We start from the raw sequence: 26942 nt of genomic DNA, 5'->3' as shown, positions 1-26942 counted from the left end.
ATTTTCATGATGATCTGGTGATGGTGTTTTACTGATGTGCATGTTTGAATATATATATATATATATATATATATATATATATATATATATATATATATATATATATATATACATGTTATACGATGATGAATGATGTTGATGGTGATGAAATTGACTAGTCGTGGGCGAATATATATGTGATGTCGTTGTGCATGTTGTGAATCATGCATTCATGGTGTTTTGGATGATGGTCCGCTTGTGATGAGCCTCAATCCCATTGTGCGGATTGGGTGCGAGTAGCTAGAATTTGTAGATTCTCTGTTTGTATGGTTGACATTAATTTTAGTAAAACAAATTAGACAGCAACATGTGAAGCAGTGAAATTTGTGAGACTAAAGCCATTAACTGACTTAGCTCAGATATTTTAACAGATTCACCATCGCGCTTTATTGTTTCCACAGGAAATGAGAGAAAGAGCGAAATAAAACCCACAGAAGTTTTTAAAATCAAAACTAATAAACTTATCAGAGATTTAGGTACGAGGGATTTGTTATGAAAGAGGAATGTATTAGCACCCCTCACATCTACGGTACTCTGTAGGAACCTTTTTGAAACATATATTATTGTTGTTATTGACATAAAACAATTTTTGTAATTTTGTGTTTTTGTTTAAATAGAGTGGGAGGATGAGAAAAGAAGGTTTTAAAAGTGAGCTCAATAATACATCGCATCTTAGGCCTACATACCCCTTTAGTGCAATAGGGAAGATAGAGATTTTGTAGTTCCTCTTAAAAGGAAAATAAAGATCCAAGAGGCAAAATCATTTTGGGTGTTGAACTTTAACAATACTCAACGGGTTCTTAATATGTTAAGCTTTATCAATACTTAACAAGTTTTTAAAAGGTGTCAAGCTTTAAAAGTACAAGGTTAGGGTTTAATAAAAGAGGTTGGTTGAGCTTTAATAATACAAAACCAAGGGTTGATTTAAAAAAGGTTTAGTTTTAACAATACAAAACCATTTTTCAAAACAAGTGGGGTGCAAAGTTGTAACAACACTAAGCACAAAGTAAAAGAGTTTGGAAAAGAGATTGAGTACCTTGACAATTTTAGTCAATACCATTCACATTCCTTTGGAGTTTTAGGCAACATCTTAAGCAATCAATCATGGTGAATATCTCAAGTGATGTGTGGGTGATAACATGTGTATCATGGATACAATCAAGGGTGAATTTCAACAATATATCAAGGTATAAACTCAAAGATAGAAGTTGGATGAATAAAAGGATGACATACATCAAGATCATTTCATGTATGAATGAATATGATGTGATGATGGATAAATGTCTCATGCATATGGGGTTAGTTCAACAATATGTGTGTGTGTGTGTGTGTGTGTGTGTATATATATATATAGAGAGGGCATATCATATGAGAATGACATATTTATATGAGAATGTGAGAATGAATCTGAACCATTGGATTTTAAAATAAATAGTGGAGATTATATATGAATCTTTTTTTTCTCTCTCATGCATCTTGAAATAAATGAAGTAGGAGAGAGAAAAAAAAGTTTCACTTATAATCTCCACCATTTATTTTAAAATCCAATGGTTCAGATTCATTCTCACATTCTCATATAAATATGTCATTCTCATATGATATGCCCTATATATATATATATATATATATATATATATATATATATATATATATATATATATATATATATATATATATATATATATATATATATATATATATATATATATATATATATATATATATATATATATATATACACACACACACACACACACAAAGACAATACCATAAACAAAGTGTAAATGCACAAGGATATAGATCAACAAGTATAAGTGCAAGTATATGAGTAAGGAAAGATCAAAGCAACAAGTTATATTAACATGGTGAAGCTCAAGAGATCATAAACTAGGGTTTTAGGGTTTTGATGCACCTAAACCTAATTGATTGAACAAAGTTGATTAAAAAGATAAACCCTAAAAAGAATTGATTTAAGGGAAAATGTTTTCATCGAGATTGATTTTAACCTAGCCCTAATTGGTCCACACAAAATATGTACAAATTACTTGGTGAAAATATTAAAAGAAATTGATATTAAAAGCTTTTAAAAAAAGCATAAAAGACTTGTTTTTGATTTAATTTTTAAATGACTAAATAATAAATATTTTTGTGATTTTAAAATATATTCTCAAAATAGAGAAGATAAATAAAAAGTGTACAAAAAAATCAAGTCAAAATAATTAATATTTCTATTTTTAATAAAATATTAAAGTAGTTAAGAAAAATTAAAAGAAATAACTGATAAAAAATTATTTTGGCCCTAGGGAGGTTTGAACCCACGCCCCTAATGTTACCAGCTCAAAACTTAGCCATTGGGCCAAAGCACTTCAAGTGATCAACAAACACGCACATTTTTATATAGTTAAAAACATGTTCTAAAACCAGGTTGAACTTCATCTTCAACCTCTAGCTCGTGATTTTTCATAAACTCAATCATTTTCAGAACTATAAACATGCAAGTTGTTCCATTTTCTCTCACGATTTCAAATATGTATCATTTATGAATTTATTTAAATTGTAGCTCTTTAATTTTCCAGAAAGCTACATGAACCTTAATTATTCAAAATCAAATTAAATGATATATATATATATACAATGAATAAATGGCAATAGATTGAGGGCTTTTACTCCTCACATGATGATGAATAAAATATAATCGAGCTTTATTGAAATAGGTACAAGAATGAGAGAGTTAGAGTTTGAAAACATACCTCTAAAACTAGAAATCTAGGGATGCCTTAGAGCACTTCCAGAGCTGATTTGATGATTTGGATAGCTTCCTTTGACCTCAAGCATGCTAACTGAATGCTCACAAGCTTTTGAAATGGTCTGAATATCCCTACCCGAGTCCAACTGCAAATGCTTCAAGTAGCAATGGTGGATGTTAATGGAGGTTTTGGATGCAAGTGATAATTTTTTAGGTTTTGGATGAGAGGGTGACTTTGAGAATTGAGGTGTGTTTGATCTCAGAGGTGAGAGCCTCTATTTATAGGCACAAAATGTGACTTGCAGGGGGAAACATCAGACCATTTGGCTGTATGGATTTCAAATTGTGTACTTTTGCTTCTTTGTGAAGAAATCTTGATTTCCATGGTTTCAATGCATTTTCCATGCTTTAGTCAGAACTTAGGGAGGCTTCTATACGTATTAGGAGGTTTCTTGTTGGCTTTGATTCAATTTTGGGGCAGAGGGAACAAGTTAGAGGCTCAAGACAAGATAACTTGGTGATTAAAGCTTCTTTACAAGAATGGAAGTGTTAACTTTAGCCTTAAAATGGAATGATCACTTGGACAATGCTTGAAACACTTGAATTATAGCTCAAAAGTAAGTGTAATCTTCTAATTATGGTGGTTTAAACAAGTTATAGGATCTCTCCTTGCAGATTTAGTGAGTTTGAATTGGTTTTGCAACTTGGTTCTTCATGGAAAATGACTTGAAATCCAAGAATAGGAGCCTAACTTCAAGCCTTAGAAACTCCTAGCTCACAAATGCTATGGAGGTATTCTAGTACTCTTTGGAAAGCCCCAATTTATAACTTTCATGTTTGGTGTTTCCTCGAATTCAACTTGCATCTTGGTGTAAAGTGTCCACAAAGTTGGAAGAAAACTAGGTTAAAACACATTGAAATTTTTCTAAGTGTTTGGATGAAACTTCATGAGCCCATATCTTTCAAATGGTTGATTTTTGGAAAAAAAACATTGTCACTAGCAGAGTTGTAGTTTCGATTGAGATCTACAACATTCATGTTGGAAGTTATTTCAAATTCAGCTTGGATCTTGGTGTAACTTGTGCATGAAGTTTGAACCTTTTAAGCATAAAACACTTGAAATTTTGTGTTTAGATTTTCCAACTTTGACTTTTGTTGACTTTTGACTCTTGGTTTATTTTCTTGATTTTACTTGATCAAATGACTTCAAAACATATATCTTCATGACTTTGACCTTCAAACGTCCATGGTTGACCAAATTTCTCAAAAGTCAAAGGTGATCTTGAACAGTTGACTTTTTCCAGATGAATTGCATTCTTCTAAGTATCAATTGAACCAAGCTCTTCCAATCAAATGGATGATGTGAGTGGATTATAATGAGGAATTGGAGATCCTTGAATCATGATTTGAGCCATAGAGTCATGTCCTGATTAAAAGTTAACTCCCTAGATGAATTAGGTCAAAAACCCTAATTTGTGCACCAGATGAAATTGAAAGTTGTTGACTTTGAATTGAGACACACTTGGGATTGGATTTTGATGAGGGGAATCACTTGAGCATATGATAATGTTTTAGCTCCTTTGTGGGCCTCAAAACTCTAATTTTCCTGAGCCTCTTGATCAGTCACCTACCTTGTGAAACAAGTCAACAATATTTTTGTATATATTTGGTTAGCAAATGATGCATGAATGAGTATGAATGATGATAATGATGATCACACTCTTTACAAATTGATGTTGGATCTTAAGGTCAAAAATTGGGGTATAACAACATTCTAGATAGAATGTTTCAACTTTATAGAAAATATAAGTTGAACAAGATGTTCTATCAACTACATCTAGTGTAACTTGTCAAACAAGATATCATATGCAAAGATCATTCAAAATTGTGACTGAAGGTTAAATTGGGATTTTGGATTATGCTTTAAGTGTTACAGATGCAGAATATTTGGAGAATATTATGCAATCCTATATAAAGCTTAATATTAGGATAAAAGAATTGATTTGGTTTGAAGATTTGATTGGTTTCTAAATTTGGAAAAGATTTAGGAAACTAATGATTTAAAACCTATTTTCTTAGAGAATATTTTGCAGATCTGTTTCAACCTCCCTACTACGATTTGAAGCCCAAGTCCATACCAGTTATGTGCTATAAATAGCATACTACAAACCTGTTAAAAAGAATAGCTTACACAATTAGGTTAGGGTTTGGCCTTTCAATGTGAGCCTCTCTAATAACATGTTGATAGAAGAGTAAGACTGTTTATTGAGTTGTAAGTTCTGTCATGCATTTATAAGCTGTGAAGTATTGAATGTATATGTGTATCATTTAGGTATCCTTGATATAGTTATCTAAGTGTGTGTTACTTGTGTTTCAAGCTATTGTTCTTTATCAAAGCTTTCAAGAAAAATCAAGTATTTGTTGATTAAGTGAATCTTAATCGTGTATTGTTTGTAATTGAAAATTATGTTCAAAAGCCGTCAATATCGGTAACATGTGTCGTTATTTGTGAGACATCACTGTGGTGATTGGAAGTGAGAGGGGTTCTCTTATCTCGGAAGTTCTTGGTAGAAGTTGCACTGGGTAGGAACTAAGTGAGAAGTCAAAAAAATTGAGTTGTTTTACGTGTGAACTAGAGGTTATTTGCATAGTACTTTGAATTGATACTAATAATTGTGGATTTCCTTCCGGGCTTGGTATCCCTTAGATTGGGTGTTGTTGTACATTGAACTGGGTTAACAATTTTGTGTGTTCAATTACTTTCCAGTTTTGTTTGAACACTATGTTTATCTTGCTCATGTGTTCTTATCAGAAAAGATGTCTTAACACGGGATTTAACATCTTAATTCTGAAGCACTAGAATTTCAGAATTTCTTGTCCAAAAATTTTAGTGAAGCGTTACTATGGTGATGGTAACGATTTGTGATGTTCTCTGGTGGGGATCATGAAGGAAAATGAACCAGGTGTTCATAATTAGTACCACACACATTGTGTATGTGTTGTTGTTGCATTAACATTCTATGTGACGTTGCATGAGTTTGTTAATGATATGTGTGGTGATGATACATTGTGATTGGTTATGTGATAAATGTACGACTTCTTGTTGACGAAACATGATATGTGAATACTTGAAATTTGTTACGTGATTGTTTAGTGGTGAATATGAAGGTGTGAGCATATGTTGTGTTGTTTCTACTTGCATTGTAGATTATAACCTTGAAGTTTACTTTTCTCTTATACTTTTTATAATTGATTGGGATTACTCACCCTTTCTGTTTGAATGTTGCTTCACGTGGGTAACATGTAGATACTCATGAGTAGCTTGCGGATGTAAGGAAGATAGCTCTTGGAGTATTTTGGTAGTTTATGTTATTTATAGAGGTATCTTGCTCTGATATGTAACATCGGATTGGGAACGCTTTGTTGAATAATTTTATGTCGCATTATGTTTTGTTTCAACTCTTTAATGAGACTTATGTCATGAGTTTGGAAGCTGATAATAATTATATGATGATAATTCCGCTGCGATGTTTTGATTAATTTATGAAGTTGAATAAATAACATGAATATGCATGTTTATGTAAAACTCCATGCTTGGAGCAAGAAAGCGCATCCATAAAAAAGTACAAGTTTCTTTTTTGGTATTTTTAAAGAGTGCACTATATAAATGCGCTAAAACGGCCGAACCCCGACTATACCCTTTTATTTTATTAATGTTCCTAAATAGACTTAAATATATAAAATTTATAGTGTTACCTGTACTTTCGGAAAATAAGAGGTTTCCAAATAGTATCATAATATAAACTCTTGTTTTAAGGATTCAAGCATCCTCGGATGAATTTTAATCTAACTTAAGAGAGTTACAATACGTTGAGGTCCTTTAGATTAATACCTTGGCCCCTCGATCTACTCTCATCTATCATATATTTTCTCAAAATTTCCTTGCAGGGGGAATTGGCTTGTTGAACCGATCCATTTTCAACCTTACCCTCGATTGGGAGACCCAATAACATGTACATGTTCTCTGGTGTGACGGTACATTCACCTATTGGAAGATGAAAAGTGTGTGTTTTGTCTCCACCTTTCTAACAATGCGAGTATGAATTTTGTATCAATGGTGCAGTTTGATATATTAATAACATGTATGAAACTTGCATGTTCTAGATATGGCACAATCAACGAGTCGGGAGCGATATAAGAATGTGAGCAGAGCCGAAATCTTGATACATCCTAAATAAAAAATACATATATGAATAAATAAATAAATAAATAAATAAAGTGTGTATAAAAAATAAGTAAATCATATATAAAACTTACAAAGGCGGAAATATTCTCAATGGCTCCTCGATGATCATCACCCATGGTAAGGAGATACATAATTGAAATAGTGTTGCAGAGAGTTGCTGATGAAAATGAACCAATTGAGCTTCGTATTTATAGTCGAAATGAAATAAATGAGGTGGTTGGGAGTGGTTGTGCATGTCAGCCACGTTAATAACTATGCGCCAAGTCAAGTGGCGCATGCATTCAACCTTGTACCTATGTGAAAGTCCAAGTGGCGAGGAGCAGGCTGTGTGGAAGCCTAGTGTGTAGGCTATGTGGCAGGCTAGGGGCAGAGGCATACATGTTGTGCAGACTAGGTGGCAGGCCTAGTGGGGATGCAGCATTAGAAATGGCACATATGAACATTTTTTAAAGCATGCACCATTCCACTTGGCGTGCATGCATCCTTACAATTTTGACAGATACGTTCAATCTCCAACTATTTATACCCGACTGATTTTTGATTGAAACACACAACTCCATACTCCAACGACAAATTAAACACAATATAGTCTCTGCTCCACAATAAGTTATCAATGCACAGGTCAATGGTGAAACGTAACAATGTGATGTATCCGGTTTTTTGTTTCAAAACACCGATAATACCCACTTTTGTTTAAACAAAAAAGCCAATTTTCTGTATTTCAAAAAGCGACTATAGGTCAAACTTAAACAAGGCCCGGTGTCACAAATATTCTACCAGTATCCTTTTTTTTGCACGAACCAAATAAAATATTATCAGGTAGAGGTTCAAGGTGACAAAGATATTCAGAATATGTTTTGTAATCATGAATATTCTATGTACAACTCGATTGAGTTGTACATTTTGCTACAACAACCTCAACTATCACAGGAAATTAAGTCACGAGTTGTTGATCCCATTGATGATGAACAAGCTGGAGTCGATGTCATTGACGAAGAAGAAGAAGAAGAAGAAGAAGAAGAAGAAGAAGAAAAAGAAGAATAAGAATAACCAGAGCTAGAAGTTGATCACATGGTGAACAATGATTCTGAAGAGGACGATCAAGGTCCACTACCTCCAGCAAAGTGTACACATCACCTGTGTACATGACAAAGTTTAATTTGGACGAAGATGAACCATTAGCAGATATATTCCACAACCTGTATATGTAGTTAGATGAACAGTTAAAAGAGGGAGACAAACTTCGTTTAAAAGACGACTGTGTGCGAGCTATTAAAAAGTTCCACATAGTGAACTCTGCTAATTTTAAAGTAGATCAAACAAATGCAGATAGGTACAAAATTAGGTGTGCGAACGAGGAGTGTATGTTTAGGTTGGCATCATCATACAAGTTGAGAAGTAATTCTTGGGTGATCGCTTCTATTTCTCAAGAACACACTTGTGTTACCACTAATCAGACACAAGATCATCGTTAATTAAGTTACGATCTTATATGACAAGAAATTTTACCTCTCGTAAGAAATGATTCGTCATTGAAGGTGAGTATCATAATCTTTCACATCACCTCTGTATACAATTATATTTCCTCGTACAAAAAGGCGTGGTTAGAAAAGACTAAGGCGATTGAAAAAGTATACGGAAACTAGGAGAAATCATACAAAGAACTTTCGCGCTACTTGCATGCACTTCGCTCATATGCTTATGGAACTATTTCTATTATAGAAACATTGTCGGCGTATGCCCCATACGGTACTTGGGTCAACGGAAGTGTAATATTCCATCAATTGTTCTGGGCGTTTCAACCTTGCATCAGAGGGTTTGCATTCTTCAAACCTATTATTCAAATAGATGGGACATGGTTGTACGGGAAATATAAAGGGACGCTACTGATGGCAGTCATACAAGATGTCATCATCAACATTTTCCCAATTGCCTTCGCTCTAGTGGAAGGAGAGATTGGTGGAGGTTCGAGTTTCTTTATCAACAATATCCGAACACATGTTGCTCTACAATCTGGTCACTGTTTAATTTCCGACAGACACGCATCTATTGAGAGTGCATACCACAATCCTGCTAATGGCTGGCACGACCCCCTTCTACTCATATCTACTGCATTAGACATATTGCACAAAATTTCATACGTGAGACAAAAGACAGGGCTCTTCGGAAAACTCTTGTGAATGCGTGGGGTATGCATTACCTCAACCATCATTCAAACACTATTGGAGCGAGATCAAATTGTCAAATCTTAATGCGGGGAGGTGGATTGATAATCTTCCAGTGGAGAAATGGACGAGGTCATATCACAATGGACAACAATGGGGCCACATGACCACAAATCTTGTTGAATCAATGAACGGTGTCTTCAAAGGCATATGAAACCTTCTTGTAACCGCTTTGATGAAATCAACCTATTTTAGGATGGCTTCCCTATTCGCAAAAAGAGGTGAAAATGGAGTGCAGTGTTACAATCACGACAATTGTGGAGTGAAAGTTGTATGAAATTTATGAAGAAAGAAAGTACCAAAGCTAACACCCATCATGTTACCATATTCGACCGTCATAGCCACAAGTTCACTGTCAAAGAGATGATTGACCACAACGAGGGGCTGCCAAGACAAGAGTATAGGGTTCTACTACCATCTCGCTGTTGCAATTGCGAAAACTTTCAAGTCTTTCGTATTCCATGCTCCCGTGTCAATTTTGCATCTGTGTATGCTCATAAAGATGCATTATCAATTCTATCTCCCGCTTACAAGGCCGAGACTTTGTTAAGCGTATACAACAATGGTTTTCCAATGGTAGCAAAAGAAGATTATTGGCCTACGTATGAAGGGGAAATTATTTGGCACAACGACCAAATGCGAAGGAAGAAAAAGGGTCATCCCAAAAGCAAGTGTATTACAATTGAAATGGATACGACTGATAAGCTAGAAAGAAATTGTAGTATATGTCGTTAGGTCGGACACAATCGAAAAACTTATCCCAATCGTGCTATAAGCTCAACAACATAAAAATTTTATGCACACTATGTAATTTATATTTAGATCTAAACGGGACTTTTTTTCATTAAGCATCTTGGTTACAACAAATCAATCTCTTCTTAACATGTCATAAAACTAGTTAACATGTCAAAATATCTAAGAAATTACAACTGTCAAAACAATTTCATTTGTTCCACGCAGCATCACCATAACGTCGCTGTCATTTTTTAGTAAGTTAAAGTTCTTTTGGGAGTTTGGGATGAATTACTTTGAAGTAGATAGAAAAAAAAAATCATTTTTTTTATTTACTTAAACATATTGTTATAAAAGAATAAGGGAAATGGGGTGATGCACCGACAATGTAAATAATTCTACACTGTCAATCAATCATAACCATGTATTTAATTAAATCACTCTTTTATTTTAAAATATATATAATGACATGGCAAATTAATGGTTTTTTATTCGATAACAATGTAAAACTACTTTACACTATTTGTGCATATTCATTAAACCCAAAGAATAAATAAATATTTTGTTAATATATTTTTTAATATTAAGAGGTTAAAGGTATTGTGCATTGTCTGTGTAAACTAGTTTTACACCATCATCTAATAGAATTATAACATTATGTCATTGTGATTTGGTGGGATACACGCCCCTGATTTGTTGAAAGGGTAAAAGTATTTTACACTGTCAGTAGGGATGGCAACGGGTCGGGTCGGGTACGGGTTTCACACTACCCAAACCCGCACCCGAATTTGGCACCCAAATCCAAATGATGTTGGGGTGGCAAAATAACACCCACGCCCACACCCGTTGGGTTCGGTTTTTTCACCCAAACTCGAACCCGCATCAAAATACATAAAATATTTTTCCTACAACTTTCCACAATATTATATGTATATATGTTATATATATAAATAAATATATATATATATATATATATATATATATATATATATATATATATATTTATAAATATATATATATATATATAAATAAATATATATATATATATATATTTATAAATATATATATATATATATTTATAAATATATATATATATATATATATATATATATATCTATAAATATATATATATATATATATATATATATATATATATATATATATATATATATATATATATATATATATATAAACGGGTGTGATTTCGGGTTTCGGGTGCGGGTTTCATACTACCCAAACTCGAACCCGAAATACCGGGTGGCACCCGAACCCGAACCCAGTCAACTCGGGTTTTCACCCGATGACTCGGGTTCGGGTGCGGGTGGGCCCCGTGAGTTCGGGTCTGCTTGTCATCCCTAACTGTCAGTGCATACTTTTTTTCTCTATTTTTAATAGCAATCAATATTTTTTGTTAATATATTTTTAATATCAACTAGTCAGAGACCCGTGTTGTCGCTCGGGTGCATTATTTGTGGTGTAGTATTTTTTGAACGATACGAAAAATGTGAAGTAAAAAAGTTTGACTAAATTGCATATATAAAATAGAAATTAACTATTTAAAAAAAGTTTTGCTTATAAGATATTAGTAGTATGAAATTTAGGTTCTAAGTTAAAATAATATCCATAAAAAAGGTTTAAGATAGCTCAAGAACACAATCCAAAATAGGGTCAAGTATTGAGGACGGGTAAACCTCAGCAAGCTTAACAACTATTTCATAGTCAATTTCACCATGCTTTGCAATTCCAACAGCGTGGATTTTGAGGACGGGTAATTTAATTATGATAGTGTGTAAATAACTAAAAAAAATGTAGTTATTTAGAATCTTCAAATAATAATGAAATAAAATGTCAAGAACACAATCGCAAAATAGGGTCAAGTATTGAGGACGGGTAAACCTCAGCAAGCTTAACAACTATTTCATAGTCAATTTCACTATGCTTTGCAATTCCAACAACGTGGATTTTGAGGACGGGTAATTTAATTATGATAGTGTGTAAATAACTAAAAAAAAAAAGTAGTTATTTAGAGTCTTCAAATAATAATGAAATAAAAAAAGGATAACAAAATATTTGTCAATGTGATAACACATGAATGAGTCTTAATGTCATAACACTTAGATAGTATCAAATACAAATATAAAATTTTAGATATAACTGCAAAATTTGAAATGATTCTTTTTTTAAAAATGAACAATAATCTTATAGATTTAATTATATTAAATAATCTTAGACAGAGAAGAAAAATATAATTATGAAATGGAGAAAAAATTAATATTTAACAATAAAGATTTTGTCTCTTAAATTAAAATAATGATTGATTTAACTAAAATAAATATTGTCTTGTTAGTGGTCCGTAAGATAAATATATTTTTAATGTTATTAAAATTAAAAAATACATTATACTATCATGCAATTTTTTTTTATACTATCATGCAATTGATATGGTATAAAATTATTTAAATACAAATAAATCTAAAATGAATTACTTAATTATTAAATAATTATACAAAGAAAAAAATTGATCCATGAGACGGAAAGAGAATAAAAAGTTTTTTAGCATTTGAAAAAATAAATAAAATATTTATTTTGATAGTGACCCGTAAAATACAACCTAATAACATGTAAATTAATTTAATATTATATAAAATATATTTAGAAAGATGTAAATTTAAAATGAATGACTTAATTATAAATAAGTAATAATCATAAAAATTCAACTATAATAAATAACCATATAAAAAAAGAACATGGAGTTGAAAAAAAAATGAAATTTAACAATATAAAATTTTAGAAAGAAATTTTCTTCTCAAAAAACATCTAGAATAACAATGAAAGTGTATTATGTTGTAGAAAGTGTGTGGACCAATGAAAATAGAATACTTGGTGCAAGAAATCAAAAACAATTAAAAAGTGAAGGTTTATTTTGTTAGTTACCAAAATGTCCAATTTATAATATAAATTATTTTTGAGGGTAGGACAATTTAGGGAGTTTGGTCAATCTTCGAATAAATGTTAGAAATAGTAGATAGTAGATAATATCAAGAAAAAATATAATTTTTTGATTTACTTAAAAATATTTTTATAAAAGAATAAATAAATATTTTTTGTCAATATACTTTTTATATCAAAAATATTTGTATAAAAGAATAAATAAATATCTTTTTAATATCAATAATAGTTACCAAAATCAAGGCCAGGTGTACAGAGAAATATATTTACAGTGCATCATCTTTCAACTATATGAGCAACATTTTGCCTCCAGGAAAAACCCACTTTCTAACTGATGTATGTACTTCCCCTCCCTGTCAGTGTGAAGTTTCAATTCCATGGAAATTTGCCAGTGGTCTGTGCTTCTATGCTCGTCCTTCTCCGCGGGGCATTTTCTTTGAACTCGCTGCAACAAAATTTGATTCAACAGCTCAATAAATATATAAAGAAGTTTGATTCACGCGAATCTCAAAACTTGATGGCGTGACTCAAAAATATGATCTCAAAGTAATATTAGAAATAGAGACAGAGAGCATACTGTCTTCAACATCCTTAAGCTGGTAATAGTGGGGGGCTATCTCCACCAACCACTCTGGCTTTAACTCCGTGATCTGAAATAAAAATATACAGTTTCAGTTATTCCCAAAAAATCATTGAAAAAAAAGTTAACAGTGAATTAATTAAATGTAGGGAATACCTGTCTCATATACTCCTTGGTTGTGAGAACTAGTTCGTGGTACACAGCCCATCTTGGAAGAACCTTATAAACAAAGTAAATAAGAAAAAAAAATAGATATCTTTTATTAGAACACAGAAATCCCCCATCCAGTATTTATATTGAATGTTCACGCAACAATGAACACAGCAGTCAATATACAAAAGCAAATTACCTGTGCCAATCCGGAACTAGGATGTATGTGAACAGTCTGTGCATGTTTAACTGTCCGATATGATCCATTTTTTTGCAATTTTGCTGAGTGTGGGAAAAATCCTGCATATTTAAAATTTTGAATCAGTAGGATGAAAAAAAAGTTCTTCATGTAAATGATGATTACAAGTTTTAAAAGTTCACCTGATGTTATAGATTTCTTGATGGCATCTAAATCACTAGTATTTGTTGTAAGCTCGATCTCAACCCTCTCTAATAGACCTGCTAGTTGATCACGGATATCCCTTGCCCGTTTCATACTCCTTACCTAAACATCAAAATATAGTCAAAGTGAAACTTTCCCAACTTGAAGTATGAATAAAACGAAACAGGCTTAATTTAGCGGAGCAAAGAAGACATGATTAACATACATAATTTTACTGGTTGCGTTATATGAACAAATTAAATTAAAAATTAGTAAACTAAATAAACATTTCTAAATAGATACACCACTGTTATCTCCACTACTTTTCACTTATTTGTGCAACAGTATTAGTTTTCACTTTTCAAAGCAAAGAGCCATACCTGAATATAATTTTCATAACACCATTGTGTTGAATAATTGGTTTCCTTCCAAGAATTGTAGACCTGAAAAAAATACATATAATTTATTAATGAGGTCCAACAAGAATCTAGAACAAGGAAATATATCAATAGTAAATTATGCCCTTATAATGATAGATATGCATGCATTGCATCCAAATAATAATCTCTCCGTAACTCGTGATTGATTGACAAAACATTATGTCTAGGTGAAGAGATAAGTTCACAACAGGGACAATGATATATTTTAACATAACTGAGGTAAAGAAAGGAGTGCTAGAATGATATGAATACAGAATATCCTACCCCACAATGTATTGAGAGAGACCTATGGTCTCCATCATAATTTCCACCTCAAAATTGAAGACATATCTTTATTTTTTCCATACTATATTTCATATCATGTTATTCTTCTCTATCTTAAAAGCTCTAATCAGTTAGTTGGGACTATGCTAATACATAATTAACAACAAATACTCAATGTGTAATGAGATCAACAATTGCGCCTTTCATTTCCCAAGATACACAAATGAAAATAGACAAGTCAATAACCAACTAAGCACAAAAACTCAAAAGCAATTGAACCTTTAGCAATGCAATATGGTCTCCAACATTTCCAGTGTGAAAATTCAGCCTTGCATTGTCTGCATGCACTTGTTTATCCTTTGGACGGTAAAATATTGAGTTTCCAATAGAAAGCATAGCAGCAATAGAAATGATGTCTTCTGAGCACTTGTATTTTTCTGAAACGACTATCATTTTTGACAACATAGGATCAACTGGGAACTCAGCCATCCGTCTACCTACCTTAGTTAACTCACCAAGCTTATTTAAAGCACTTAGAGCAAATAGAAGTTCCAGGGCTTTCAATAAGGCTTCAGCAGGTGGGGGGTCCATAAAATCAAAGTGCAACAGGTCGTGAATACCAAGACTTTTTAAAGTCAGAACCACATTTGCGAGGTTTGTCCGCTGAATTTCAGGTACCGTGTTCTCGTCTAAATCATTTTGATAGTTGTATGCAGTATATAACCGGAAGCACTTCCCAGGACCTGTTCTTCCAGATCGACCAGCTCGCTGCATTGCTGAGGCTTTAGAGATGGGAGACACAAGTAAAGACTCCATTCCTGTCTTTGGATTATAACTTTTCATCTTTACAAATCCTGGATCAATGACATACTTTATTCCATCAATTGTCAATGATGTTTCTGCAATATTGGTGGCAAGGACAACCTTTCGTGCCCCTTCAGGAGTTGGTTCAAATATTTTTGCTTGTAGTTCAGTTGGTAGGTTGGCATATATAGGACATATAATTAATTCGGCAATTTTAGTCCCTAAGCCTCTAGTTCGGTGCTTCAAGATTTCTTCAGCCGTTTCAATTTCTTCCTGACCAGTAAGAAATATCAGTATATCTCCAGGAGGTTGAGTAACATGGATTTGAAGTGATGTGACAATGGCAGCATCTAAGTAATCAGCTTCCGGGGCTTTGGTAAAGTGTAGTTCAACCGGATACCTTCTCCCTGGAATTTTGAATATAGGAGCAGAGTCGAAGTAATCACTGAATTTTTCTGCATCAAGTGTAGCACTTGATATCAGCAACTTGAGATCGGGCCGGAAGCGAGAAATATCCTGTCACAAGAATTATAATGTTAGATCTAGAAATCAGATTATATATACAATTAACCAGAGCACGAGCTTTAAATCCATCCAGGTATAAGCATAGACAATGTATTGATCAGTTATAGAAAGTAACGAAAATAAAGAATCATTGCACAAGTTAGAACAAAAATAATGCATGTAATCAACATCAAATCAGTCGCCAAGCAAATAATTGCATAAATTTATGCAAAAAATGTCTTGAATGTCGCAATCAAAAGATAGTGAATGTTCAAGGGACAAAATTATATCATTTGCCATTTAACTCATTTGGATTATAAAGCAAAAAAGAAAAAAATCAGTCGGACTCACCTTTACTAATCCAAACAAAATATCAGTTGAGAGAGTTCTTTCATGAGCCTCGTCCACCATCACAACACTACAATATTAGCAAGCACATTAAGAAAACAATCATAAAGCATCCAACCCTTGAATCATAATCCAATATACGCTCTCACCTATAACTTGCCAGATCAGGCTCACCAAGAAATTCTCTCAGCAACATTCCATCAGTCATATATTTCAGAATAGTCTTGTCCGATGTGCAATCCTCAAAACGGATGGAGTACCCAACCTTTAAAAAGAAAACTTTGAATTACTTATAACTAATATTTGAAAAATTGAGTCGGGAAAAAGGAGATATGTATAATGTAACTCTTTATCAATGAAAACCTCATACTTCCCATATAGTGTGTACATATTTGTACCATGTTTTAGGAAGTAGAAATTTTTAAAAATCTAGCCATATTCTAACCAATACAAAATCAAAAATTATAATGTTGAAAAATGAAGATAGCATACCTCGTGTCCTAGTTTAACACCTAATTCTTGAGCAACTCGAGCAGACACACTCATAGCAGCAACACGACGTGGCTGAGTACATGCAATCTGTACAAAATATAACTGTTAAGAAATGTGGTTTGGCCTAACTCAACCCTACAAAACCGGCTTGTAGGGTGAGGATTGCCCCCACTTATAAGGACATGTTCAGGCCATATATTGTCTGATGTGGGACTCTTAACACACCCCCTCACGCCCAGGACTAGACAACTGGAGCGTGGAAATAAATGGTGGGTGGCCCGATAGCGGAAACCATAGAAGGTGGCCCACCGGATCTTAAACGGGGCTCTTGATACCATGTTGAAATACAAGAGACTAAGAGACATTTGAATAAACCGTGTGTTTTGTAAAGCACTACGGAGACTTTATTATATATAGAGAGATTACAACTAAGTACATGATATAGTCGATGTGGGACTATTCTATATACAAATATTCTTAACATTATATATTTACAAATATCAACAATAACAATTTTAAACCTTATTTCCAATGCCACTGCATAGAAAAGGCATATAACTTCAAAAGATGGGGAGAAATACAGTCATTTGCAACTGAATGACACAATTATAAACCAACACATCATAAAACAAACATAAAGCTATTTGTTCCACAAATGACAACTAACAATTGCCACTGTTCCACAAATGACAAATAACAATTGCCAACAACAAAGCAGAAATAATAAAATGAAATATCAGCTAAGCAAAGTTACATTCACTCAAAAATATTTACCAATTGTAAAAATAAAAGTCGATAACAAAGACATCAAATAAATTTTTTAAATGACTTAACCTATTATATGAACATAAAAATTAAAAAAGAAATCAAAATCAAAACCACACCATTCCATGTTTTGTATAGCCAGCTTCATGAAGATATTGAGGAATTTGTGTAGTCTTTCCAGAACCGGTTTCACCCACAATTACAAGCACCTATTTAAGGAAATTATTAAAGGTTAATTCAAATGAATATTCAATATTCAATTATATACATGAAAATGTGATTAAAAAGGTAGTAGAATCAAACTAAGACAAAAGACAGTTCTTTGACAACAGATGAAATTCATTCCTCAAAAACCAGAAGTCAGAACTAGCATAATATAAAATGGGAAAAAAAGATTGAAAGGGGAGAGGTAACCATGCCTGATATTCATTAACAGCTTCAAGCAATTTATCCCGATAAGCATAAATGGGTAGTTTTTTCCTCTCCGCCTGAAAAAGGAAGTCGGAAAAGTGTGACTACATAACATATATTTAATGAATTAGTAGTGTCAGAAGATTGAGGATTCTAATCTTTAACATTAAAGTTTTTAATGGATGTGCATGTATGACTGGCCCTATATAACTGTGCATAATATAATATCGAGTTTTTGCTCATCACTGTACACAAACAAATATCATGCACAGGCTGATATCAAATACATCCATGGTCGTGCAAATTCAACATTGACTTTCAGAGACTAAGAGGCTGAATTGTAATTGATTGTTAATTACACTAGATTAGATTTTATTTATAAATCTAGTTGGTGACCTGCTGTAGCAGGTAAGGTCTAGGGCTGACTGACAAGTTTCAGTCAGTTACAAACTGTTGAGTCTGTTCTAACTGTAACTAACTGTATTAGACATCAATCCTACTGTAAGCTCGTGTAAGCTTACTTAATAAATCCTAAAATATTACATGAATAACTCTTTTAATAATGTGGGATCTCAACAATCTTTAATTCAGCCTAATGACCGACACACTACATGTAGGGATGGCAAAAGCAGACCCGGCCCGGCCGTTTAGCCCGCCATCTATGGCGAGCCGAGCCAAGGTTTCCAATCCGTCATCTACTTTGCCTGCCCCATTTTTTGGCGGGCACTGGCATGACATTTTGCCACTTTTAGGCTTTAAGGAAAGTAGGGCCCGCCCGACCCATTTTTAGGAGAGCTGAGCCAAGGTTTCCGGCTCGCCCCCTCTTATATTAATACGTTATACAGGTCAAACTTTATTTCCGCCGATAACCCTTGATTGTCTTACTAGCTACGTGTTACATTCACCATTCCCTCCTTGAGATATCAATTCCCTTAGATCCCCTTTCTTGCAACCCGTTGCTTTAACTAGTCCCTCTCCGAGAGACTAGATCCTTTGCAACCCTTCCTAAAATACATATTATTCTATGCTGTTGCCTTGGCAGCCACAAAAGTAATTAAAAACCGACTCTCAAATCTCAATTCTCCTTCATTTTTTTATTTTTTAAATAGTAAAAAGTACGAAATATTTTCATTTCATTCATTATAACAGTATTAAATAGTTATGTTTATGGAATGAAAATGGAGTCAAATAAATAAAAGGAATATATATTTGTTTTTTACAATGTAGATCAACTGGCAAGGCAGCGCTAGTCAAACCACTAACACTTAATAAAGCCATTATTAATCGAATACTGAAATGCTACCTGAAGTGCCTCTGATGCTGACTTTACTTTGGACTTTTCAATTGAATCTTCTATCTCATCATAATCAAACTGTGAAGAAAATCTGGCTCAGAAACAATAATGACACTATTAAACATCATGAGTGGAGTTTAGTCATTAACATACCTTATCTCCATCCATCACTGATGCCTTGATAAAATCAATTTGGTCCTCGAACACGTACCTAAATACATAAATTGTAATGAAGTTTATGATCAGTAATGTGTGCACTCAAAGATGCATAATGAATCACCTTCAATTCTACACCTAAAGAATAAAAGCGCACTAATTTAAGATTTAGGTGTCATCTAATAAGTAAAACAGAACCAGATTACATACATATCAAATTGGCGACAATTGATTTTAAATGAACAAACTTACTGGTAATCATCAGATGATTGTTTTTTATTTTTGGAACCATACTTCAGTGTTGCTTTTCCTGGAAGATAATATCAAGGAATGCACAAGTATTAAAATACAGAAAAAGAACAGGAATTTATTTTTCAAAAGGATATATACTATAAGGAGCACGGTAATAATACCGATCTGATGTTCCTCCCATGCTTCTTGTTCAGCAAATGGATTCATCTTTTCCTCAGCATGTGTATCCCTGTAGATAAACACAGTTAAAGATGTTCAATAAGGCAGGTACCTTTTGGAAATTCATGCCCACTCAATGGGATAAAAATCTGAGGAAATAGATTATAAATGGTATCATGATAATAGTTCATATCCAACCCCTTTTCTTTTTCTTTTTATATTTTTTCAAATGTAGTGAAGATCATGGGGTAAGTGAAAACCTGTAACGCTGCATGGCCACAGAAAATCTCTTTTCTTGATTAACGCCACCTTCCTGATCATAAGCATCCGGCATTCTATACTGAAATTCCAGAAGAAAATGAGAGTTTAGCAGACACATATAGATGTATTTAACTTATCACAATCCCAAATGATCCTTTTGTCAAGGACCCTATCCCAATTTCCCAAAAAAAAATAGATTGTGAAATCTTTATACATAACTCCATTGTAAATGAGAAGGATCGTCATGGTAATTATAAAACCTTCAATCATCATCTTACAAGCCGTTTTATAAGGTTCAGTTAGGCTCGTTTTATAAGGTTCGGTTAGGCTCAACCACAATTCTTAAGATGATATAGAGTCTGGTTCAAGAATCGCTGGGCCACCTACTATAAAACTTTCGGGCCACTAATCATTTATATCGACACACCAAGCCCATTAGTATTTGGTGTGAGTGGTGTATTAAAAGTCTCACTATCAGACAATATGTGGCCTAAACATACTGTGTATAAGTGGGATAATAGTCCCCTTACAAGTCGGTTTTGTAAGTTTGAGTTAGGCTCAACCACAATTCTTAAGAATAACCATAAAAATTCGGTAAGGTAGTAAATAAGTAATCATCAAAGGAAATCAAAAGCATGACCAAATATACAACAAGAATGGTTAAATATGTCTTTAATCCCTATTAAATAACGACCATGAAAAGTTAGTCCATATAAATATCTTATTCATGTTTAGTCCCTCTATTTAACAAAAATTTATGTTCAGTCCATTGGAAGAGATTTAAAACAGTATTTGAAGTTCAAACTTGAAAGGTTGTCATTTTATAGAGACCAACAGCATATTTACCCCTAACAAGGACAGTTGGCAAATAGCTTATCTTGACTGAATAAAAAAGTCATTACATTTCAACAATAATCAACCATGAAAGAATAAAATAATTGATCCTGATCTAACCCTCACTACTCATGAAATACAAACAACCTTATTGATTACCTCATTCGCATTGTCAGCCTCCTCCGACCGCTTCTTTATAAGTTCATATAACTCTTTCTTGTGCCTAATGAGAAATAAAAAACTTAAGAAATAAAAACTTTTCCACTCTAAGGATCCGGAAAACTGAGTGAATATAGAACTCTTAAAAAACTCTGCATAATGATGGAAGGGATCTAGCTCTCATGTACATAATAATACAAGACAAATATTATGATATATTTCATACTACTCAAAAATAATGGCATCCTCATCAAAGACTTAAATATCTGGAACACTTAGTATCTTAGCGTTACTAATAGAAGCATAAAAATTGAGAAGTAGATAGGTAGAGGAAAAAAAAGAATCAGGCATCTTTGGTCAAGGTATCACAGGAAAATGAGTATTTTCTATGCCTCTTTTCATGAAAGAGAGACCAGTGGTGTCTATGTCAGGATTTTGCCTCTGCCATAGACAACACTGGTCTCTCTTTCATGCAAAGAGGCAAAATTCTGTGGCAGTGGCAGAGAGGCAAAATCCTGTCATACCACCGCTTTGCAGCGCCATCATAGCGGACTATCGCAGAAAACCCCTTAATCAGCCTATATTTACCATTGGGACAAGCCCAAAAACTGCAACTGATATCCTCATCAAGGAGCCACAATGACTGATATACGATAACAATGAGAGAAGAGGAAAATTATATCTCGAAACATCTAGCAAAGATATTCAACCTCAGGGCAGATGACGCATTAACAGAGAAACCAAAAACCCACTCCCATAACGTATTTATTTGGACACTGCCACCATAAAAACAAATCTAAATGTTTCAATATATTTTAAAAATAAGAATTGAAGAAAGACTAGGGTAGCAAGGTTGGGTAAAGGATCTCCTTGACATGATTTGCTTGACACTACTTTTTACAGCGAAAACATTTTAAGGAAATAAAAATGTATCATAAAGTAACAAAAGAAAAATAGGAGAACTCAAAAAAGCAACTAGTACCTTAGGTCACGCTGTTCCACCTCTGAAAGCTTCACACCTTCAAATAAATATTGCTCGTCTTCTAATTCATCTCTGAAATAATCGTTCAAAAAGTTATCAAATTCAACTGGAAGATTAAGGAAAAACAAACATTTTAGCACATAACAGCTATGACCAAGAAACCAAATACTAATTTGTTCATTGACATAAAATCGGAACTAAAAACAACCTCAAGAAAACAAATGAAAGTAGAATCATACCTCAGTTCTTCTAATTTCTTTTCCTCCCTTTTCTTCAAGTATTCTTGCCTTGAAAACTTTCTGAAACAGCAAGAAAACAATAAGTGAAGTGACATACGGCAACCAACATTAAGCCATCAAAAGCATATCCTCCTTAAAAAACCAAGTAAAAAAAATGAGCCTTAAGCATTCGTGTTGTTCGTTATTTGGGAAAATGATGCCAGTGGGTAATATATTTGATGTGTTTTGTTTTGAAATATTATTTATTTAGAAGTCATAACCACATAATTTTGCCATTTGCTGAATAGTTGTTAAGAAATATATTTTTGGGGGATATTGGTGAACTATGAGCAACGTAGTACCAATACTTCATATTGAAGCCATATATATAAAACAGCAAACCTTAAAGAATGGATATCATCCTGCTCCGCAGCATTAGATCTTCGAATTGCTTCTTCTGTTAGAAGAAAGATTGAACCAAGAAAATGAAATAACATCATGTTGATATAAAGGCACATTTGCATTCCTATGTGTGCATACATGTAAGGCTACTAAGCTCAACAATCCAGTGGCATACATACCTTCTTCCTTTCGTGTTAATTTGTGTTCAGTCAACTGATAAACAAGAAACAATTCAAACAGTTAGAATGCAAAAACAGAAAAGTTAAAAACGGGAAAATGATAAATACATATATAAATAAATGTATGTACTAAACAGTGTAAAAAATGCCCCTAAAATAGGTGTTTGTAAATTTTAAATTATATTTAAGACTCTTGCAAGTTTTCAAAATTTTGAGGAATGGATATGATCTAACATACATTTTAAAGCTGATAATAGCAATATCAATAAAGTTTTCAGAACTATGATACAGAATACAGATTATATCTAGGTAAGCCTTAAGCCAGAATATTTTGCATATTAACAGTAGAAAAATTTAATGGGGGAGGGGCACAAATTAAAAAAACATCCATTGCTGTGATATAACCAGACAACTTAGATGAAACAAAGATAAGCCATGTTATTAATATCAATTGCCTTGAGAATGAAAACTGATAAAGTGACGTCCGAGGACATTTTTACCCATTATTTTTTGAATAAATTTTCTTCTTTTATCCAAAAGGAAATGTTCATGTAGCTACTTCAATTAAGATACCAACTTAAGCATAATGGTACCAACCAAAAAAAGCATTTTCATAACAGTAGTCTTCAAGTACAACTACAAGTGACCAATCTGACTAATAATGAGTACCTTCCGTGTTCCTGCAGCATCTCTTTCTTTCATATGCTGCACTAATTCCTCCTTCTCTCTTTGATCTTTCAATCTTTCTTCTTCTGACTGTTTGCAAAAAGACAGGTAATCATATCAAAAACATTGACGAATGACGAATATTAAAAAAATAATTAGACTGCTTTTATAAAACTGATTATCAGTAAAAAAGAGTTCTAAAGAAAAAAAATAATTATCAAAGGATCTCTTTGGTACGATCAACAAAAATTAAACCAATTCAAAATCTTTTCTTTTTCTTTTTGAGAGCATAAATCATATTAAAATGTACTAACAAAAGAGGATAGAGGTGGAAACTCAGTGATCAATAGTGTCGAACATGCATATAAAAAGCTTACTGATATGCAACCATCTAAATATGACGAACAGCGCAACAAAATTAATCAAACAAGTGAATATAGTAGGATTTTCATCATCAGTACCAGTTGCAAAACTATGTCATATATAAACACAGCTAAACATTAAACAGAAATGGTACCTCTGAACCACTATCTTCATCAGGGTAAGTTCTTCTCTTAACTTGTCTTTCCCCTTCTTTCCTTAAAATCACCTGCATTGTTGCATTTGGTCAAAATAAATCAAACCTTATTAGGAGAAACTTTGGTCAGCAGCTTACCATGAGCATAAATATGAAATTGAATCTAATAGGTTATGAACACTTTGCCTCATCATCCTGATCATCTTGAACTTCAGTTTTCTTCCTGAAACGTTTTTTATTACTGTCTGGCTTTCTTGATGTAGAAGCAGTAGTTATCGTCGATTTATCGACATCGCCATCAGTATGGCCATTGTCAATATCATCATCATCACCCTTCAAAATTGTGTAAGTCCCCTGTTTTCTCGCCAACATCGCAGCCTCTCTCTCTTGTTTTTGATATTGCTAATATAGAGCACAAAAAAAATCAATAGCCAGCAGATACTAACTACTTCTGTAAGAAAGAATTTACTGGATATACACTGAAAATGGCATTATATTCATTGTGCCTTGGATCAAAACTCACATTTAAGCCGGATGATCTACGAGGAACTCTTGAGAAAATTTCTTCCGCAAACCCACGAGTGTCTGATGTTGAGATCCCAAACTCCACTAGCTTTCCCATTAAATCAGCTGGTGAAGTAGCTTGCTTTGCTGCAAAATAAAAAAGATATTACTAAATATAGCATGTGAATCCCAACTTATCATTTCCAAAATGATTATGTAGAATATATATTGTTAGGGTGATAAAATGATTTTAGATGAATTACATAGTCCAATCATGTACTGTACAACTGTGGGCTGAGAATATCCGAGTAGTGACATCAATTTGTCTGATACCCATGTCTTTAGATTGTCATCACTCGCCATTTTTACTGCAAGGAAAAAAAATTAATCAGTATAATGTTGGATTATGAAGTCAGGGAGCATAAAAAGAGTGGATTAGACCATGATGATAAAAAAAAGTTTATCAGCCCAAATAAAACTCAATCAGCAGTAGCAAATAGAAACAAAGAATGTTAAACATATTAAATCACTGCAAGAGGTGTTAATGCAGGGAAATATTAATAAATACTTGTTAAATATGGTGCGCTTAGTTATTCATGTGCTTGTTAAATACTGTTTGTTTCAGTCTCTACCAACTTAGCTTAATCTGGATATGATCCAAGTTTAATTTGTTTCAATCCTTTTTTATTTTTTTCTCTAGGAGTTCAAACCCTGACATCACACATTTAGAATCTAAAATCATTACTCCAGGAATCTAAAGTGATACTCCTAACAAAATAGATGGGAAATACAAATACAGCAAGACAAGCTTCTTAATCTCCGTAATACAACAATTAATTCACATATTTAGGTCCCTTTCATGTTTCTGCTTCCTTAGTGCTCCTAATCGTCATTGTCTTGCAAAACAACACAACAACAACAAAGCTTTATCCCACTAAGTGGGGATCATCTACATGGATCAACTTTTGCCATAATGTTCTACCTAGGACCATACTTCTATCCAAATCGTTAATCTCAACATTTATCTTAATACTTATCTTATAATTTTTCTAGGTTTTCCTCTTCCTTTAGTTGTTTGACTTATCTCCATCTGATCTATTCTCCTGGTATTCTCCCTATACCAATATCTTTGTTTATGATTGTACTTTCACTAATATAAATTAGTGCCGAAATAAATAAGCCTGGTGACGGAATTTTAATTCTTGAAATCAACTCCTACTAAGTCTTAAATTTCTATTGAGAAAAGAAGCATATGATTAGGGTTTCTAGTCATATTGGTTCTCACAGATATTCTTCAAACTTCAAATGCAACTAACTAACTTCACTTAAATTAAAAATTTCAGAAGCACAAAATAACTAATCTAACATTGCACATCTAAGATACAATCAAGAAACTATAACTCCCCTACCAGAATTCACATAAAAAATATAATCAACTTACACTATGCAGCACGATTCAGTTTTTTTTTATTATCAAATGTGTATATTAAACCCCCTCTCTGGTGTATTTCCTTTACAATGAGCAGCTATGGCAGCCGCAAATAGCGCTGGAATGGCATTGTGCAGAAGGAGAGAGGGAGGAAAATTGGGGATGGAAATTGGGGATAGAATAAAAGGAAGAAAGGAAAACCTGGAGTATCGAACAGTTTACGTCGCCTTCCAACCTACAACGACGGACTCCGAAGACGTATCCCGGCGAGGTTTTCGTTTCCGGTGAAGAGATTTCAGTGACTCCAAGTTGCTGAGTTTTGGTGTGTTGGGGTTTTAATTGATAAAATGTTGAATATACTATAAATTCATTGTAATTTTCACATAACAACATACATACTGTGATCAAAGATTCACAACATACAATAATGTAATCATACTAAGAATTTCTTTTTATATCCTCTTGTGAAAATCTCAAAATATTTTTAAATTGGGAAAAGCTAACATGTGTCCCAAGAACACAAGTTAATGAGATATTTATAAAAATATTTTATTGGAACGCGTGCATTTAATGTATCGAAACTTTAAATTTAACTTTATTGCATTTAATTACATTTTACTTTTTCTAATTATATTATCCTTAACATGCGCCCTTAGGGCACATGTTAGCATGACCCTTTTAAATTTTGGATGTGCATCTCTGAAATTAACTTTTTCTAAAAAAAAAATGTGATTTCGAATGTTCACATATGAAGAACCCTATTTTTTTTAGAAAAAGATGTGTCTTCGAGATACATATCTGAATATACCTTTTTTTTATAAAATAAGGTGAATTTGCATATGCACATCCCAAA

General features: G+C 33.1%; 1 protein-coding gene across 2 annotated transcripts; it reads right to left on the bottom strand.

The window, feature by feature from the left end:
• Window positions 1-13141: 13141 nt before the first annotated feature.
• Window positions 13142-26495, bottom strand: LOC131644888 (pre-mRNA-splicing factor ATP-dependent RNA helicase DEAH1-like). Of its 2 annotated transcripts, XM_058915497.1 has the most exons (28): window positions 26291-26495; window positions 24924-25028; window positions 24680-24807; window positions 24343-24558; window positions 24157-24228; window positions 23643-23729; window positions 22974-23007; window positions 22795-22849; window positions 22414-22473; window positions 22175-22246; window positions 21193-21256; window positions 20199-20278; window positions 19941-20008; window positions 19780-19837; window positions 19525-19582; window positions 19381-19449; window positions 18086-18154; window positions 17786-17875; window positions 16902-16988; window positions 16559-16674; window positions 16413-16479; window positions 15033-16073; window positions 14430-14492; window positions 14049-14172; window positions 13867-13967; window positions 13674-13736; window positions 13515-13587; window positions 13142-13382 (listed from the first exon to the last, which is right to left on the bottom strand). In XM_058915497.1, exons 2-28 carry the CDS (start codon window positions 25021-25023, stop codon window positions 13342-13344), a joined length of 3156 nt encoding a protein of 1051 aa, XP_058771480.1. In that variant the 5' UTR covers window positions 25024-25028; window positions 26291-26495; the 3' UTR covers window positions 13142-13341. The 2 variants fall into 2 exon arrangements, with proteins under 2 accessions (XP_058771480.1, XP_058771481.1); XM_058915498.1 differs by lacking the exons at window positions 24680-24807; window positions 24924-25028; window positions 26291-26495 and having other exon boundaries at window positions 24295-24437.
• Between the last annotated feature and the right edge of the window lie 447 nt (window positions 26496-26942).

The sequence above is a fragment of the Vicia villosa genome, linkage group LG1, assembly GCF_029867415.1.
Source record: "Vicia villosa cultivar HV-30 ecotype Madison, WI linkage group LG1, Vvil1.0, whole genome shotgun sequence".
Lineage (NCBI taxonomy): Eukaryota > Viridiplantae > Streptophyta > Magnoliopsida > Fabales > Fabaceae > Vicia > Vicia villosa.
The sequence above is the reverse complement of the archived record's forward strand: the minus strand, read 5'-3'. Positions and strand labels throughout refer to the sequence as shown.